Genomic DNA, 19,446 nt, shown 5'->3' on the forward strand with positions numbered 1-19,446 from the left:
CAGCACGTTCACCTTCCTCCTTCTCTTGAAACCTCATCGCTTTATATTTTAGTAAAAAACAAACAAAACGAAAATATTATTTGGAGAGCTTCATTGCTTTTGAGGTTGGGAGGAGGGGCAGAAACGTCCCCCCCGACCCACTGAGCAGTGCCGGCCACGGGCACCCAACGTGCCAGGAGGGTGCCGGGCGTCCCCCAGACGGGGTTCTGGAAGGAGCCCGCTTGTTGGCGGCCCTGCTGCGTGCACGTCTGGGGACCTGCCTCCTGTTGCCCCGTAACAGCGTGTGGGTTTCTCTGTTTCCCCACCTTGGGTGCCTGAACTTCCCACGCTCTCTTCACGCGCAGTGTTTTATAGAAGCGTCCCGAGACCAGTGTGAGCGGTCTGGGCTTTGCATTTTATTTATTCATTTATTGCATTTTGTTACCTTCAGATTGCAGAAGGAAGAAGGTTGCTCCTCTGTGCAAAGCTAGGCAAATATTTTCCTTCTAGTACTTTTCAGAAAAGCCATCTTAGCTGGTCAAAACAATCGTCAAATTACTGCCTGAGTGTGAGGTTCGGGTGAGGGGACGAAATGTCCATCGCGAAACAGAGCTAAATGTAAATATATTCCAGTTACAAACTTCCATTTTATTAAAAAAAGTAATTTTGCCTGAAACTATGTATATTTTTTTCAAATTCAACTCGGGTGTTGAATTGAAAAACGATTCCATTAGCGTATCCTGGCCATTCATATGTATCCATTTGGAATTCAGTACAAATAGGTTTTTCTAAATATATTTTCTTAAAAAAAAAAATAAAAATAATAATAATGAGCTTGGTGCTGGCTGGGTCCTCCAGGGAGCGGGACGGCCGCTCGGCCCTGCCGGCTGCGGGACGCGGCTGGTGCCAGAAGGCCTCAGGGAGAGCGGGCAGCCCCGATCCCACCGCGTGGGCCGCATCCTCCTGCGTCTGGGAGGGTGATCGGGGGCTCCCTCCTGCCCCAAGGCCCAGCTGCTGAGCTTGAGGTCCAAAACGTCGGCCTCATGTGCGCGGCTGGCCCATGGTCAGGCCTCCTGGGGGTGCAGGCGACTGGGATGGCGTGGACTGTTGAGCCGAAGGAACTGCGGGTGGCTTTCTGTGGGCAGTGAAATCGCCACTTAATGTCTTCCCGAAAACCAATATTTATAGGGCACGAGGAGTGGAAGGCGTGGTTCTCTGCCCCTGGTAATCCTCACTTCTTAGCGGAGCGATTTTTGGCCGGGTCAATGGTTGGAAGGTGAGGACAGAGGCCTCTCGCACAGGCGGTGCGGCGCCACCCCGCAGCCAGGCGCCGTGCCGGTGCAGGATCGGAGTTACCCGGCCTTCGCTGCACCTCCAGGTCAATGCAGGTTTCAATTTTTTTGAAGAAATAATTTTTTTAAATCAAAACGTTAATGCTTTTTTTAAAAACAAAGCTGTCATTGCTGTTAACATTAGAATAGCTTGTTGCCCTGCCTTTATTTGAGCCCCCGAAACCTGCACGGCTAGCAGTGCTGTAGCGGACTGCAGTGGTTCTTGTACAGATTATTTGTTTAAAAACCACACAGCACTGGGAACGGAAGATTTTTCCAATCATCTCTCTACGACTGCTATACTTCTGAGGTTTACTCAGTTATATTAAAACAGGAATTGATGAAGAAAAAATTTCTTCTGTATTATTAAGTGCCTGGGGAGGAAGTGCCTTTGTATCTCAGCTGGTGCTGAACAAGTAGCTATTCTACTCAGGGCTACAAAAGCCAATTACAGCCACCATGGTGATGCAGGCTGCGTGGGGAGGGTTAACACTTCTGCTATTTTCTCCTCTTTTCTTCTAATAAAGATCAGTGTTAATTTGTTTTTTTCTTTGCCATTTTCTTCCTGTCATTAAACTGTTCCTGTTGGCTGGCGGGAACGTGAATTGTGCTAACCTAAAACAAGTATTCCACAGCCCTTGAAATTTTAAGTCAACTGGCTGGGAATCATTTCGGTGAGGAAAAGAGCTATTGGCTGCATTTACATTTAAGACCGATGAAAAACTTTATTGACTATTGCATAATAAAATAGCACTTAAAGAATAATTTGAAAAACTGTATTGTTCACTCTCTTCCATCTCGTTTGTTCAAATGAATTGCAACTAAAATGTAATTTAAACTTCTTATAAAATATTTTGGAACTATTTAAAATAAAAATGACCCCTTAGGGAAGCTCCCTTAGCACTGTTCTTCCCGCGTTGAGCAGGGGGGAGAGCTCGGTGTGGTGTCTGTGGTCCTCTCACGTCTCCCCGTGTGCGGCAGGCGTCTGTGGCTGTGTGCTGTGGGGCGATGGCTCTGGAAGGGACAGACGCCGATTCACCGTACGTAACGTGGGATTCACCGTACGTAACACGGCAAGGGGAGCAAAGCTGGGCTGGGAGCGAGTCGTTAAACCAGGCGATCTGCCCCTTGGGGTACAGCTGGATGGAGAAACTTAGTTTGTTATAATTATCCCCCCCCCCCCCCCAAACTAAGATAGAAAAGTGTTATATATAAAATGAAGCTTTGTTAAGATAGGTGGGTTAAAATGTGGGCAAAACTTATGAGAGCTTTCTTCATAAGCGCCTTGTTTCTATTCTAGAAAAGGCAGTCAAGTGGTAAGGATGCCTTCTGTTTGTGTTTTACAGGCACCTGGAAGGGTATCCGGTGGTTCGGGGCTGAGGCAGCGCTTTGGGAACACGGCCGAAGCAGAACTCCCACTCTTGACGTGGAATGCAGTTTATAACGGTAAGAGTAAGGTGTTTAAATATACCCTCAACATAACTTCGTAAAGTAGAGACTAAATATAGAGACCCTCACACTTAGCTTTTGTTGACCAAACTTTATACAAGAGCCTAAACATGTAGATGGGTAAGTGCCATATTCTCTGGCAGGTATTTTTGGTGGTAAGGCAGTGTGCAATTTTTTTTTTTAATGCAAGATTAAAAAAAAGAAAGCTTCTAGTCTTCAGAGAACTTATTTAAAGTAGCATTATAAACTCTTTCTTTGAGGAAGAAGGAAACTTCTGTTCTCTGTGTAAATATCTAATGTTCAGCAAAATGATGAATATTGGTTAGCACAATCTGTTACCGCTACTTTGGCCTTTTGTGTGCTCTTTATTAAAATTTGTTACATTGCATTAGAATGATTATATATATCATTAGAGTGATTAAAGTATTGTGCTTCTAAATGCAGGCATGTATGGAGACTACCCGTGAAGTATGAGAGTTTAAAAGGTTGCTATTCATGGGGAGGTGGTAGAAAGGCTTTAGCTTGTGTTGGAAAACAGAAAGACCTGCATATACGGAAAGAAACAAATACTTGATATGAAAGTGCAGTGTTAAGACATGTTTTTTTTCAATTCAGACTGTGTGTACTTGTTAGCTAAATACGACCTGTTTTCTTTTAATTGCAGTGGGATGCCTGTCTCTGCTTTCCTGTTGGATTTTAACTGCGGGAGTTGATACATCTCAGCAACTGCAGTCTTTCTTTAGCATTTTAGCTAGCGACAAAGGAAAGCAATGAGGAGATTTGTTTACTGCAAGGTGGTTCTAGCCACTTCTCTCATGTGGGTACTTGTGGACGTCTTTTTACTTTTATACTTCAGTGAATGTAATAAGTGTGATGACAAGAAAGAGAGGTCTCTGCTGCCTGCTCTGAGGGGTAAGTGCCAAGTCTGAGATATCTCTGAAGGTCATAGATATATTTTTTAATTATTTGGCCCCATATTATTCTCTGTACTTTCTAAATTGTTTTTCCAATTCAAACAGAAAATACCAGGATCTGAAGTACTTTGTTTTATTTTCAGATATCTTAGTATCTGACCTTTTGCTGTAATGAAGGCTGAGTCTTGTATGTTTTTTCAGCAAAAACAATATAAAATGTCTAATACGTAGTAGGAAAAAAAGTAATTACGTTAAGTTCCTTTTTTATATCAAGATCATTTTTTAAACAGAAGGCATTCGACCTACAAAAAGACTTGATGTTCTGTGATTCCTTTTTCATTTGTGAAAGGTACTTACCTGTAAGCTTGCTTTTAAACTCTTATTATTATTTTTGAAGTATTCGTTGGGATTTCTTCAATCAGTTACACTTTCTGAAATGTCTGTAATTGGTTGACCTTTTCACTATTTAATTGGATAATTTGTGAAGAAAAATATTTAATATTCAAACAATAAATTTTATTTGAACATTATGAACTTCTGAAAAAGTAAATCTAGGTTATCTAGGTTAAAAAAAAAAAACAGCCCTGGCATATGCCACTACCACCACCACTCAAATTTAAATTGGAATTGGAAAATTTAAATTTTTAATTGGAATCTGGAACTAAGTATGAATTTACCCTTTGTACACTTTTTTGGGTTGGCAAAATGTTATGCAATACTGGACTTTTTGTTTTAAAGTACTCTGTTCCTTGGGCTACTTGAAATGATGCTTTTGCATTGAATTTCCTGAATTCCCCGTTGTGTGCTGGTTAGAATCTCCGTGCGAAAACCTCATCTCTGTGTACGAGGAACACTGCTGCCACTTGCTCTCAGCTTTGAGAAACAAATTATTTTGAATATATAATCTTTCTACTTGAAAGCCTGGTAAATGCAGTATTGAATCTGATGCTATACTTTGCATATTGTTCTGTGATCCCTGAAGAACACTTTGATTATAGTACTGTCTGCAAAATTATGACGGTGTATGCAATATGAAGACATGGAACAATTTTATTGGAAATTGATTGCGTGTTTCTTTTTGTCATATTACTGAAATGGGAAAAAAGTTTATCTGATCAAAAATTAAGGATAAAATAGGTTTTTTTTTTGTTTTTTTGTTTTTTTTTAAATAACAAAAGCTAGTACTGTCGAGTTTAAAACTGTATCCTTGACTGATTCCTATACTCTGGTGCCAAGTGGAGTTAGATTGCAATTTCAGTAAACCAGAATTGCTGAACGTTCTCACTTAAAAGCTTTAGGGTTTAGGAAAACATTGTTTAGTAGATAAGGGCTGTTAATTCACCAAAGACTTTCATAAATAATTGCAACAAAACCACCTGTTGTCATTGGCAGTCGTAGTTGAAGGCTTGGAAACAGTATGAAGGTTGGGGTGTTGTGTATTAGAATAACCACCGTTTTGAAGTACTGTGCAGACAGCTCCAAACCTGTGTGGTTTTGAGTAAAGCTTGGATTCCAGTCCCCTCAATCCAGACTTAGCTTATCTGACTTACGGTTTTATTCAATGCCCTAAATATTTTTGCTGTAATACATAGTGATATCTATTCCCACGCCAGTGAATGTTTTGAAAATAAAATGACATCAGAGCTGTGTTTTGCTTTGTTATGGAGATCTTGCAAAAATTTATTTGTTTCTGCTGAAATTGGGTGTTCTGGTGGAGCAATTGCAAAAGTTCATGATAGCATTTCTAGCTTCCCATCCAACAGGCTACTAAATTTCCTTTACTGTAAGCCTCATGAGCTATTATGGTAGAAATTAAGTGTATCACTTCTTATTTTTTTTCTTCTGTAAAGTACCTGCTTTTGTACCATCATCTTTGTTTTAGATTGGCAAATATGCTATTTATAATTCTGAGGACATAGATTATCTGTGAACATAAAAAGCAACATAATTACAGTGTTTAAGTACATAAGAATATATATATATATATATATAAGACAACAATAGTCAACATACTGATAAAAATTTAAATGGGCCATGGTAATCCAGTATTTGAAGTCACTCTTATGATTAGAGAGGGAAGATTCTGCTTACACAAAATGTGTTTAGAGGTAAAAGAGGTAAACTTTCCATGCCTTTTTAGTCATAATTACTGCATTGTAAATGATTCATAAAGACAACTTCAGTGTAGATGTAAAATGTAGGCAGTCTCAGTTTGAAGACTGGGACGCAGCTGTCAGAAATCCCCTCTGATGTCTCGCCGCACGTCTCTGAGCATACAAGTGGTACGTACAGGAGCTGGGTGTTACAAGAGCGAGCTGTCGCCGCATTGGGTTGGTGGCATTGGTTAACGACTTGCAAGCGTTGTCCTAATTAACCTGGAGCTGGCTTTCGGTCAAGTCGTCTTTACTTGCATCTATTTTTGTATCACGATCGAAGGAAACAACACGTACGTCTTAAGCTTACTTCCTGCTTAAGAAGAAAATTAATACTGGACAGCCTTTCAGCAGTCCCTGCGTATACCAGTGGCATGTGCAGAAACTTGTGAAATGTCCTGTCGGTAGGTGAGCAGTGCTGCTTCCCCGCAGCGTAGGCTCTGCACCCAGCGGGGCGGGTTCTTCCTTTGCTGCTTGCTCCTTACTTTTCTGTGTAGGCGGCTGAACGTACTTCGTGGTGCTTGATGCACCGTTGTTTGTGCAACGTCGTCACCTCCTCAGGATTTATCAGACAGGAGTAAGTTCCCAGGACATGCATCAGAGCTGGAAGCCTTTCCATGAGCAGCCCTCCCTCCCCGTTCCCAGAGCTGCCTTGGGTCCTGCAGCCAGCTGCACGAGAGCCTGGAGGCCGCCCTGCGAACTCAAGGTCTAGCGTGAATGGCAGGAGATTCAGTTCTGACCATAGCTAAACAACTTCAGGATAGCTCTAGGAGAGGTACGGGTTTTCTGGTGAGCATCACATTAAGGGGAAGCTGGGTCTGGCCTCTCCCCAGCCTGAAGCAGAATGAGGCAGCCAGCGCGCAGTGTGCTGGAAGGGGACAGGGCAGCGCTGAGCATGCTCGTGCTATGAATAACAATTCTAGTTCAAATGATTTTTTTATGGGCAGCTCCGTGGTGGTGAGGTGTGTGTTGTTGTGATTTTATTTATTTTTGCAACAGGTGAAGTGGCAGAGATGGGCGGAAAGGTAGCTGGCTCGAGGATGAGATTGCAAATGCCGTTTTCTGTTGTGAATTAATTGCGTTCAATCGAATATTCCCAGCAGATGGTTCTTCTGAACCATACAGTAACTGCAGCTGGCGGGACAGGATGCTCTCAGGTCTGCTTGAAGAAATAATCTTTTTGAGTTTTAAAGCAGAAGCCCTACTTACACGCGGACTAGAAGTTGGTTTACTAAGCACAGCGAGCTTACAGCAAAGGAAATGCTGTTTAAACCAAGGCAGTTTGGCAGCCTGGCATCTCATCAGTTAATCTTTATTTTAATTCCATACAAATTGTAGTAATTCTGAGTGCCCCATAGGGCTTCTTTTACGTGGTTGCTGTGGCCTCCTCCTTACTACAGCCGTGCGTGTGAGAGCAGGTGAAGACGCCACCCGTTTGGGCCAGGCGATGTGAAGGGGCTGGGGCTCAGCAGCCTGGCTGCAGGCGGCGGGCAGAGGGCGAGCGGCGCCTGTCAGTTTCTGTGCATTTTGTGCATTTTGGTGCATTTAGTGCTTTTCCTTGATTCATGGTGAAGGGATTTGAAATGCAGAAAGACTTCACTGCAGAAAAACCTCTGGTCTTTAGTTTCAAAACCCAAATTGTTAGCTTTCAAAACAAAAATACTAAATTTAACTGTCTTTGAAGACACTTCTTGTGTGGAAGCTTTTGGAAAATACGTGGTGGGCTTGGGGGAAGTGAAGTCTTGCTCTCCAAACAAAAAAACGAGGAGCGTGTGCAGTGATTGAGACAGTAATTTTTAAGAAGGTGTGATTATTTTAATTAAAGTGAGTGTGAGTAATGAGATGAAATTGTAATTTTGAATGCTTGTCTTTGCAACGTGAGTAATGTTTTCCATGCAGCTTTGTAATGTGACTGTGCTTTAGATTTTCATAGTGACGAATCTTTAATATTTTAGTGTCTGGCGTTGTTATGCGGCTTTCTGTTTCTGTATTATTAACGGTGTTCTCAAGAACTACAAAAGGACTTGCCATAAAATCGGTATGAGTTATTAAAATGCTATTTTGAGGAAAACTCCGTGTAAGAGGAAAGTTCACTTATTCAGATCCTGCAACGTATTTCTGTATTTAGGGAGAAAAGGTCTGTTGGGATCATGTAAAGCAAGTGAATGAAACATTTGGATGCTGTATTAAAAGTTTGGGGTTATGGCCAAGTTTAGAAAATAAGGCATTCATTTTGGCAGTTGCCGTGGCAACGTGTTTATCTGTCAGATTACTGCATGCATGGGACCGTCTGCAAAAACAATGGGAGCAAAGATTTTTAATAGCATACCATAAGGATTTAATAGATGGATGAATATGTACATTGCACTGAAGTCTTGTCACAAATTTGTTGACAAATAAAATCTGAAGTGCTGATTTGGATATTGTGACAACACATTAAGATAATTTATAGATCTTCATCAGACAGTTCAAGAAAATGCATGATGAGGGGAAAACTATAGCATAGCAGACATCTTGTTCTGATTGCAAACTTTATTAAAAAAGAAAAAAAGAAAGGAAGCAAACTTCTTTTCTGAGAGATTTGGTGTCGCTGGTCTGAAGGCCCAGGCTCCAGCCAGAAGGCCGCACGCGCCCCAGCAGGCTGCGGAGGGTCGGCTGGCAGGTGCCCCGTACGGGAGCAGTGCTCCTCCAGGGCTCCCTGCTGACTTATTTATGACATTTAAACATCTGACGTTAGAAGAACGCCTGCCAAGCTCTCTTGTGCTCTCTCTGTTGTGGAATGGGACTCGGTACATGAGGGTCTTTGGAAGTAGGACTTGCGTCTCCTGGGAAGGACGGCTGTGCTGAATAGGAGGCGTCCGTCCTGCTGCTGTAACCGGCTCTGGGAACCACAGGAAGCCCGTGATAACGTTGTGAGATACTAAGTAACCTTTTTTCCTGCTTTGAAGAAGAATTTAAAAAACAAACAGTACTCCCCCAGCAATTCTCTGTGATTCCTGATCTGCTTGCGAAGCAGCCGGCCAGGGAAGCCCTCTGGAGTTGTGGAACCCCCTCTTGTACCGTTCCTGCCCAGGAGCTGGGCTGCTCCCCAGCTCTGCGTGCCCCCCGGCGAGGGCAGGAGGATCCCCAGGGTTGTCCTGTGCCGTGTAGGTGGTCACGGTTGTGATGCTGGAGGCTGGGCATGCCTCCCAGCTGTACAGCTCGAGTAAGAGAGCAGTGTGTGTGTATTCTGGGCACAGATGTGTACTGTGCACCGTGCGCCCAGTGGGTTTTAAGCATGTACTTACAGCTTACATCTTGGAGCAGTTGCTCAAGCCAAGTCTAGTGAAAAGCATCCTCTGTCCCACCCAGTCTGAGGTTCTGTATGACCAGAAAGCTGTGGTGTGGTTTTTTTCTTTTTTTTTTTTTTTTGGCCAGTGCTTTTATAATGCTTGACTTCAGTGTAGCAACCAGTTAGTGCACAAATATCTAGCGGAATTGTGCAGCAAATAGTGGAAAGTACATTTTTCGATTGTTGACAGTAAATATGCAAATATTGGAAGATGTCAGGAGGACTTTCCATCTGTGGGAGCTGACAGCGATGACACAGTGGTGATAGAACTGAGGTCGTGCTCTCCCTCGCAGCCCCCCGCTTGGATACGTGGAGCAGTACGTGGCAGGACTGCATGTCAAAGCTCTCTGGGAACTTGGAGTTGTCGGTCCTGGGATGATTTGTTGAAATATGCCTCCACCACCCCACTCTCCTGCCTCTCCCCTTACACCGTGGCTTTTATAAAGATTATTCTTAGCTTTCCAGGTGATGTTTTGTAAATTAATGTGAAAAGCTTGCATGTGGAGAAGCTTATCTTATACCCTAGAGGTACGAATAAAGTGCGGCTAAATTTACATCACGTTACAGATTTTAATTGAGAAGGCTATAAACTGTTGTTTTGTTTTTGGCTTGTTTATTTTTGTTTCTCTTGAATTTCCCACGCTGTTTTGAAGTGTAAAAATGCCTGACTGACAGTATTATCCCTAATATCCAGATAACTTGCCAGAAGTCCCTGTAAAGCCTATTGAGAATTCTCCAAGTGGCAGCCACCGTGGGTGTAAGAGGAGAGGCCTAGCTCATCTCAACTTTGTTAGCAGGTAGAGCATATCAGCTTGTACTGTCTGTTATTCCTGTAGCTCTGTTTGGTGTTGTTTCTTTCTTTCAGGGAAGCTTTTTGCGTTTGCATTTAATCTTGCTTAGCACCAGAAGCGTTTGTCAAGGTGGAGTTCATGAATAAAGTGTAGAGGTAGACATGCCGTGCTGATTGGGGCTGCATATTTTTAATAAATGTGAGCATTTTGCCAGTAACAGCTTATTTTTTTTTTTATCTCTAAAGGTATAAAAGAAAAATAGATTTCGTGTAAATTGTTGATAATTTGCTACCACCCATAGGTAGAAAAATGTTACTGTTTTTAGTGATGTAGATTTAATATAAAATCTTAATTATAAAAACAATGAGCCTTTAAAAACTTGAAAATACAGGGAAATACAGGATTGCTTGTTGAAGACGGACAGGATTTTCGGTATCATCATTCTTAGAAACAGATACTCCCTACTTCACAGCTTTTGTTCAAGATGGCCAGTTTAGACTGACTGGGGATGCTTGTCACTGCATGGCGTATGTGTTTGCACGTGGGGAGCACAGCAGTAGTAGACTTTTGGGCTGTAACTAATACTTTCCTCAGTAACAGGAGGTATCCTGATAGCAAGATGTGTAATGGTATTGCAAGGCAGAAGAAAATGTCATTCTTTTAGCCCCGCTGAGAAGCGTTTGCAAGTTATTTTTAATAGGATTAACAGAAACAGATTTTTTTTTTTTCAGATCAACAGTCATTTGGCAATGGCAGAATATGCGGCCCAGCTGCACTGTAGGTTTATAGGTTTCCTTTTTATGTTCAGCAGGTGAATCGTAAGGTTAGCGGAAATCCTTTTCAGACACCAACTTTTCTTTTTGCAAAGTACATGTCACCTTGTAGACCTACTTGCTTGCAAAACTCATTGACAATTAATACCTTAGTTTTAGGAAAGCTAAAAAAGATTTGTGGAAACTGTACTTGCAGCATCAGAAGCTTTTATAATGGGTATTGTCTATAAATTATGACTCCTTTCTTGTTATCGACGCCACAGTTCTAGACCTTGAATGAAGCTTCATTGATTTCAGGAAAGCTCTGCAAATAGTGTCAGTGCGCTCAAGTCTCTTTGCAAGAATTGAGCCTGAAAAATATGAAGCTCAGACTGCCGTCAGCCTCTCTTAATTCAGTTTTAAACAATCCTTACATTGTTCTACAAATTGTACAGTGCAGTTGAATCTCTTACTGTTTAAGACTTGAGCACAGCAGAGTGATTTTCCATCTTGAATGAGTTCTGTGTAGGTTTTAAGAAATGCAACAAAACGCTGGAGAAATCAGAGTTACTGAGAAGGCATACAGCATAATAACAACCGAACGTGACGGGCCACCTTATACGCTGCAACTCTTCTATTTTGCAAGGGAGGAGAAGGATTTTTATAATGCTAGATTTAAGCCACTGCTTTTATGACTGCTAATTTTTTCATCTCGAGTAGTATCAATGGTACGAAATTGGATTTATCGCGGAGAAATACTTTTGAGTTATGTTTCTCAGTAGTAGTACAGTTTGGAATTTGAATAACAATTACAAATCATAGTATCTGTTGTAAGGCCCTGATTGTTTATGTATCTGAATGCAATTCTTTGAGACTGGTTTTAGTAGACGTCGTGTGGAGTATTCATGTATGCTGTAATGAACGTTTTTAGCTACAGACATTCTCAAGGGCCTTGATTGCCAAACCTGACAAGCTAAATCGTGCATTCATTTGCATGATAAAGATAGAAGAATCAGAGTGAAATTTATTCCAATGTCATCCCGCTTGTCCTTGGGATTCTAGTCTGTATTAAAAATAAATTAATAATAATAATAATAAAACAACACCGACTCTTATCATTAGGTTGCTGTGCAGAAAAAAGTATTCTCATGAATGAGATTCAGAATGGCATCTGGTATTCCATGCCCTCTGTGATATGTCAGCTACTGGTGGTGCAAAGGTCTCGTTCACCTTTTTTTTTAATTGGTTATAAAAGGCCTACAGCTTAATGGGAAGGGAACTAGGAGGCACTCCAAGGCTAAGTTACGTGGCGGTACAACAACAGTGCACTGGGGAGAATTTCTGCATCCAATGGGTATGACTTCTGGCACCTCTGTATCGGGTTTTATTCTAAATAGTTAAAAGCTTTTCTGAGGCTAAAAAGAAAAAATATATAAAAGACCTTATTACTTCTATTCAAACATTAAAAAAAAATTACCTAGAAATATGTGGAAAAGTATTTTGTTTTTTATTGGGCCATCCGCACAGAACTTGTTAATGTCAGTACTGTACCAAACCCAACAAACCAACCCCCTCCCAATTCATGCCTTAGCCTCTTAGCACGTTACATTTGGGGAATTTTTGGCTCCTAGAGAAGTAAAATGCTTTAGAGGTGTGTTGCACCCTGCTTCCAGTGTCACCACCCAGTACTGAAGGTTTGTGTTCATTTCTTCCTTAAACTGCCCTGCTGAAGGGACCAGTGAATGGAGGCTGATCAGTAGTTGATTTTGCACATGTTCAGACGACCTCTTGTAATTAATTAGATCTTGCACATTGGTCTCTTTCCTCGTTGTCTTTCCTGACTTCCCTAGAACTTTTCTCGCTCCAGGTACTCGCCGGGTTTAACTAAAACACGGCACGATCCTGTGCTTACGTGGAAATTCATCTTTTGCCTTGTGTCGTGTGGCTTTGTTAGGGCTCTGTCGAAGCTGGAAGTAAACTGGAAACATTTAACCCCGAAGTGCTTGGTGTTGAGCTGTTTGTCACGGCGGGCTGCCTTGCTGGGACCATCCCGTCCCCGTGCCTCCCCGGTGGGTGCTGGCAGCGGCGCTCCTCCCGCACCGGGCCCTGGTGGCAGGACCGCAGCCGCTTGTTGGGGGGCCCGGAATTAGCTGTGTCAGTAACAGCGCTGGCCTCCCACGAGTCGCCATTAATTGCACGCCCCATAGCCGTGCTATATATAAAACCAGTCTGTGGCAGTGCTTCTGGAATCGGAGCTTTCGGCAGCGTGAGGAGGGGAGCGAAATCTGGCTTGTGGGCTCCAGCGCAGCGCGAAGCCACTGCCCAGGGAAGCGCTGCGAGGTGCCAGCGTGCGTGGCGGTGCCTTCTCTTCTTGGTCCTCGGCTGCTCCTTCCTGTAGTATCCCTGGAAAGACAGCCCTTTCATCGAGAGAAGACAGCACCCACCATAAAGTTTGCAAAAATTTGGCCAGCCAAGAAACCTCTTAAGAGGAATAACAACATACATTTGGTAGGGAAGGCTTTTTTTAAAACGTACAAAGAAAGAAATATAATTCAATTATCAGTAAAGTTTTGTTTCCAGGCTTGTAGGAATAAGTACAAGGCTGATCTATTAACTCAGTAACACCTTTTTAATAAGGTTTTCTCAATGGATCCAAGTGTCTTCCGTTTTGTAGCGTTTACACCTAAGGCTAGCACCGCGCCGCTGTTATTAGCGTGTTGCGTGCATTTACCTATCCGAGGAGGTGTGTGCCGTAGTGCCTTATCCCTCCTTAGCCTTCCCTTCCACGTGGGGCAGGGGTTTGTGGAAAGCTGTCCATGTGCTGACTGAAGCCGGTACTGACGCATTCGTTGTATTCCTTCTAATTTTCCTGGAAAAAAAGATGCCTTGGCTTTCCAGTAATTTCCTTTTCTGCTGTTTGCACAGCTTGCTCTTAAATGTTAGATATTTTCAAATCTAATTGTCTGGAAAGTGTTTTTATATGCAGAATGCCTATTTGTATACTCTGCTGCAGTCAAAGAAATAATATGTGGGAAATGTTATTTTGTATTAATTTAAGCAGCAGTTTGTCAAATTATGTTCTGAAAGTACAGTGGTCAGCAGCAAGCTGGCACTATGCTGAAGGGGTATATTCGCTACAGTATGTTGTAGAATAGTTTCAAGTATGAAAAACTAGTATTTAGTTAAAGGGTATTTATTTTGTAAAGGAACATTCTGTCTGTAAAAATGCAGGGATACATTTGTGCTTAGCTTATGTTTTTTTCTATTCAAACTGAATTTCTAACACTTTGCCATTGGTCAGTGATCATGTGGTTAAAAAACTGTGAAGAGTTCTCATTTTTCATTAAAAAAAAAAGGTACCAAGTACTGAGAGTATTTACAAAGAACATGAGTGCTTTTCAAGAATAATTTGGAAATAGTAATAAATTAAATTAAGCTCGTTTATTTACAATGATGGCTTTGTGTGGAGATTTAAAGGTTACAGGTATTTCAGCACATTTAATTTTAAAATTCATGGGATGCTTCTGCATAGATTTCCTGATAGGATTGCATTGTGAATATGAGGTAATTTTATCCTATAATTTTATTTAATAAATGGCATTTTCCAATCATAAAACCTTTAATCTAAAGCCCTTGAGTTCTTTATAACTTAACAGTTTAAGACCTCTGCGGAGGCGGTGCTGTCTCAGCAAAAACTGTAAACCAGCGTGTTGTCCAGGTTTGTGCCGCAGAGCGGGCGGGCGTCGCACAGCCTGTGCTCCCGGCCCCACGGCAGCCAGAGAAGTGTGCCCGAGGGGCTGTGGCGAGCAACATTTAAAAAACAAGAAGACCCCCACGGGTAGACCTCCATAATAGGGCACAGGGCGTGATTATTGCAGCAGATTCAGCTGGAAGTATGATACAGTGATAAAATGCACAGAGATAATTCTGTGCTCCAGTGCGTTGGGTTGCAAGAACACCTCTTGTAATGCTGATAGCTGAAAACCAGATAAACTGTAATCGTAAAAGGCTTTCTTCCTTAAGTGATGAGTGCTTTTTAATAAAAAAAAAAAAAAGAGAAAAAAGAAGAAAACCAAACTCGTCAGCCTTTTGTGGTGTAGGAATAATTTAACTGTGTTAAATTCACTTGTTTTAGGCTTTATCTAATGACAATTTCTCTTGTTTGTTATGCCAGGGGAAATCAGAAGTTTTAGTACAGCATATTGGGACCTTAGTGCTGACGGGTTCAGCAGTTGGTTCCTCTTTTGATAGTCTTAAAATTTAACCGCATTGAATTATCCTATTTTAAACTTCATAAAACGCCAATTTGCCTCATTTTGCTACTTGGTGGAAATGACAATTTTTGAGTCAAATGTACCATGGCTCCAGCACGGGCAGCTTTAGTGGTTGGCACTGGCGTGCTGCTAAATCAAAGGGCTTTTTGTGAGCTGCTCGAGGAGAATAGCTGGCGGCTCTGTTTGCGGAGTTCGTCCCCTGCTTTGCCATCGTGGGGAGGCCGGGCTGCACTCCCCCCGGGGACCACCAGTTCCCCCGGGACCTGCTCCGTGGGCACCGCTCGGTGCCGGCCTTCGGGCGCTTCCGAGTGAGATGCGGCCGCTGTTGCCCTCAGGAGAAATGCCGGAGTATGTGTTGAGCAGAAAAGGGGGTGGGAAGAGGTTTCTGTTTTTTTTTAATTATTATTTGTTTGTTTCAGTGCCTCAAAAGCCTGCTGCTGTTTATCAGCAATACAAATCTTTAATCTTCAAAACATTTCCTCTCAGCATTGTGTTTAATTTCCTCAAGGATTCGGTATTTGGTGTCATAATTATTTATACGTCTATATAGTCCTGAGTGCTTTAATCCTTATTACATGCCCTGACAAGACAATGAAATTGGAGTATATGCTGTGTAAAAAAGCATCTGTATTTAAATACTGACTATCCTTCAGTTATTTTGTTTTAAGAATACATTATTTGATTGTTCTGGTATGGATGCTGAGCAAAGAGAGCTAATTTTCCTTATACCCACTACTGAGGTGGAAGAGAAGAGTGCAGGATGCGTTTCTTTCTATACACCCAAAAAGAAAGCAGAGGAATGGGCTTAGTGGTTTTTCTTTTTTTTTTTGGCTTGATTGGCCGGAAATGTTTATGCATGCTGATGGTAGGAAGCCAGTGTTTACCTGTAGGTTTCATTTCCTTACAGAACGCACCCGGGTTTTGTCTGGTACCCGCTGCTTCGGCGCAGTTCCGAAGGTGCTGGTGCTGAAGGAAAGCGCTGTTGCTGCCTCTGCACTGGGAGCTCTTCGACTGCTTTTAACTGCCGGCTCTGTCAGCTCTAATTAAACTGCTGTGCTTGGAAAAAGTTCCTTGTGGGAATGTTTGTGTCTTTCTGTAGGTTTAGAAGCTGCTCTGACGTTGCTTTCAAAAAGAAAAGAAAAACTGCCAGAGCTGTGAACCTCAAATTAGGCAGGGCAGATGCTCCAGTACTAAATGCTGTTTATCTTGTGTGAATTTTATGGCGTGGTGAAGGTATGAGCCTGAGAGAAAAGAATTGCTTCCCTACGAGTATGTCGGGCATCTTAAATTCAGCCAAACTACACTGGTCTTGGTGTATTGACTGTTATCGGGGGTCTGTGGTACAAGGAATAAAGCCACAGATCATTTAAATGTATTAAAATTACTCACTGTGATTCTTTTTTCAGTTATCATCCTTTCTACTATTGTAGGAAATACATCTTATAAAACCTATTTTATACCTCTGGCTGTTCTCCTTTTGCATCCTGCCACGTGCTGGGTGCTCGCAGTGGGGTGCGGTGCTGAGCAGAAGAAGGCTGCCCCGTCTCATGCTCACCTTGCCCTCGGCAGCACCCGGCTGTGGCTCTCTGCAGCTCCTCGGGCCGTGCAACGTCAGGGAGAAATGGCAGAGGAAGAGGAGAGTAATGATGAAACAACAGCCGACAGGTCAGCGGAATAGCAAGGTGGTATGATGGGAAAATGGTAAAGCATCAGACTCTAGGTGCCTTTAATAACCGATGGAGAGATGGCCATTCCTTTAAAAAAAAAAAAATAAAGCCAACCCCAAACCAGCAACTTTAGGAATACAAATTAATAGTCTATTTCTTTTGCAGTATTATAAGGTATAATTAAAACCTGCTGCCAGAATGAAAGTGTAATTGCTAATGTGGATTACTACACCAAGGAGACCTACAACAAGAGGAAGTATCAGGCATTTGGTGGCAGTTTGGAGCTCCCAACTCTATATTTTCAGTTTCCTACTGCTTTTATGGTCAGAATTGTTACACTATAAGTGTGGAAAAAGAAGGAAAAAAGCCTTCCTAAATTATCACAGTGGGTACAGTTAAAAACAACCTTTTGAAACAGTGCAAGTAGATAAATACCACCATCCATTTCATTTGTAAGCCTTAATTTTAGCTTGCAAATACCTGTATGCATAATCTTTTATTGAAAATAATTTCTGCTTTGGGCTTTCGGTAATTGATGGTGGAATTGATATTCAGGCTGGATCGTGTGCAATCCTTGCTGTTATAGCAGAAATAAGTTAGAACAATACTGAGCTTGTAGTTCTAGTGCTATCCTGTCCGGTCTGCTACTTACTGGCAACCTCGATGCTTTGGTATGTACTTGATAATAAAATTTAAGATTTCCTTTAGTTGGCTCATAGGAAAAATTTAAACTCTTGCCATCAAAGTTAAGCTTTTGGAGGGGATGGTGGAAGGACTTTGCAACCCAGCGGGCCTTGGGATAACACCGTCACCTGGCCTCCAAGGCAAGTTTGTAGGGTTTGCTTGGCGGTGATCCCTGTTGGTTAATGTCAGTCCAAGCATCAGAAATCATTCTGCACGCAGACATACTGCACCTCAGGGCGCTCTGCCCACGAGAAACAACATCTTGGAGAAGGCTCTCTGGTGAACAGTCAGAAGCATTGAACATGTGGATGAAAAAAATTCTTCGGTAATGGCAGAATCTGTTCAGGAGGTTATTCAAGACTCTCGTGAGCAAGCTACAAGCGTCGCTTGCAGATTTATCAGGGTGGGTATTTACCGGGTGGTTCTGTGCTGATCTTTTAGAATATATACTTTTGTCCATAGCATGCTTGGTCCTCCTCATGTTGGAATGAGATAAATATGTGAAGAGAATGATATAAATCACAAATTAAGTACGAAATAAAGCAACAGAACTAGTAAGATCTGGCAGTGGGAGCATTCAAGCCCAGTCACCCCAATTGCCTCTGGGGTTTTGTCTTTGCTAGTTAAAATTGAGTGTGTACCTGTTGGGTTGAAGGTTGGAGACAAACGTAGTTCATCAATGGACATGAGAAGTCTGTGTTGCAATGGAAACTTACAAATTTGTTTATAACATGTGACTTTTATGCAGCTGTGCTCCTATTCCAGGTAAAAGCACAAGGCTGCAAAGTGGGCGCCGTGCATGGCTGTTGGATCGCCCACTGCAGGGTCACTTGGGGGGCTTTATAACGATGGCCCTCGTGGATGTTTGGTGCAGGTTGGTGGGGCACGGGAAGCTTTTATTTATCTTTAAACCAAGTAAATAGCGGGGACATGAATGTGTTTTCTTAGCTTACTTGCTCTGCCTCCTCTTGTGTGAGACCTGCTGCTGGGAGGTGGGAGAAGGGCTGCTCGTTCCGTCTGAACGCAGAGGGAAGGAGCGCCACAGAAAGTGTCTTGGTGGACTCTGCTGTCTTGAAAACATCGTGTTGTAAACTGAAAACCTGTGCTTTATCCTGCCCTCTAGGATGCTGGTAATGAGATTTACAGAAGTACTTCTGGGAATTCCCCAACGATAATCTCACAATTAATTCCACGTTACTGAGGGCTGTTGTCAGCCGCTCACCTTGTTCCGTTGCAGCTGGGGCCGTCTGTGATCGGCACAGGTCAGGGAGAGGAGGGCAGCGAGCAGGGCGGCTCTGATCCGCTACGGTGTATTGGGCTTACGTGGAAGGTTTTGGGGGGAGCACCACAAGAGGAGCCACGGGAACGCGGCTTGCTTTGCTGCTCCCCAGGCCCCCGCGGTGCCGGCCGTGGGACACGCGCGCCCCGGGGGAGGCATCGTCCCATGCATGGCCCTGCCTTGTGCTCCCAAGGCCCGACTGCCCAACTTCCCAGCCCTGGAAGCAGCGTGCCCGGAACCCCTCTGGCTGTGCTCGAGCGCTGCTGTGCCTGTGGTGCAGGCAGAGCCTGAATTTATGCACGCCTTGTTTGTGCCAGCTGTTAAATGGCAGTGATGATATTTCACGGATACAGAGGAGCCGTATGAGGCTTATTACTGCTTGGAAACGTTGTTGGCTCTTAGGAGGCAAGAAATATTAACCTACTTATTAAACAAATAGCATCAAAATTAATTTTAGTTGCGTTTTTAAACCTTGTTGTTTTTCTCTTCATTATTCTGAAATCTTCCCAAACAAGTCTACGTAGCTCCTTTGCGCTGCAGGAAGGATTCAAGCCTCTGTGTGCTTGACTTCGCCGTCCGTGTTTATGTGAAATTCCCCTGGATGTCACAGCTTCAGTCAGTGTTCCTCGGGTTGAAAATGCTTGTTCTTAAATGGGTTCTTGTCAGGGAGCACAAGTAATTACTCTCGTGCTTGCGTTAGCTACCTGTTACTTACTGTAGTTTGTGGAGCTGATGCTTTTGAATTTGTTTGATGTCTTTTAATCTTGAGACCCCATAGTATGTGTTGCCATAATGATGATGCTAACACATCCATTAATTTAGCTAATGCTTTACAAAATTTA

At 42.7% G+C, this 19,446-nt stretch overlaps 1 protein-coding gene across 9 annotated transcripts in view; it reads left to right on the forward strand.

Moving 5' to 3' along the window:
* GALNT13 (polypeptide N-acetylgalactosaminyltransferase 13) overlaps positions 1-19,446 on the forward strand; it is a 126,107-nt gene that overhangs the window by 9,504 nt on the left and 97,157 nt on the right. For 5 of the 9 annotated variants that reach the window (XM_080599441.1, XM_080599439.1, XM_080599437.1 and 2 more), the window contains 2 exons: positions 2,657-2,756; positions 3,424-3,671. In XM_080599441.1, the coding sequence (XP_080455567.1) occupies positions 3,530-3,671 (142 nt within the window). In that variant the 5' untranslated portion in view covers positions 2,657-2,756; positions 3,424-3,529. Of the gene's footprint in view, positions 1-1,167; positions 1,358-2,656; positions 2,757-3,423; positions 3,672-9,851; positions 9,955-19,446 lie in introns of those variants that run through there. The other 4 variants (XM_080599440.1, XM_080599442.1, XM_080599446.1 and 1 more) reach the window with 3 other exon arrangements.

This window comes from Anser brachyrhynchus, assembly GCF_964034855.1.
Source record: "Anser brachyrhynchus genome assembly, chromosome: 7".
Taxonomy (NCBI): domain Eukaryota; kingdom Metazoa; phylum Chordata; class Aves; order Anseriformes; family Anatidae; genus Anser; species Anser brachyrhynchus.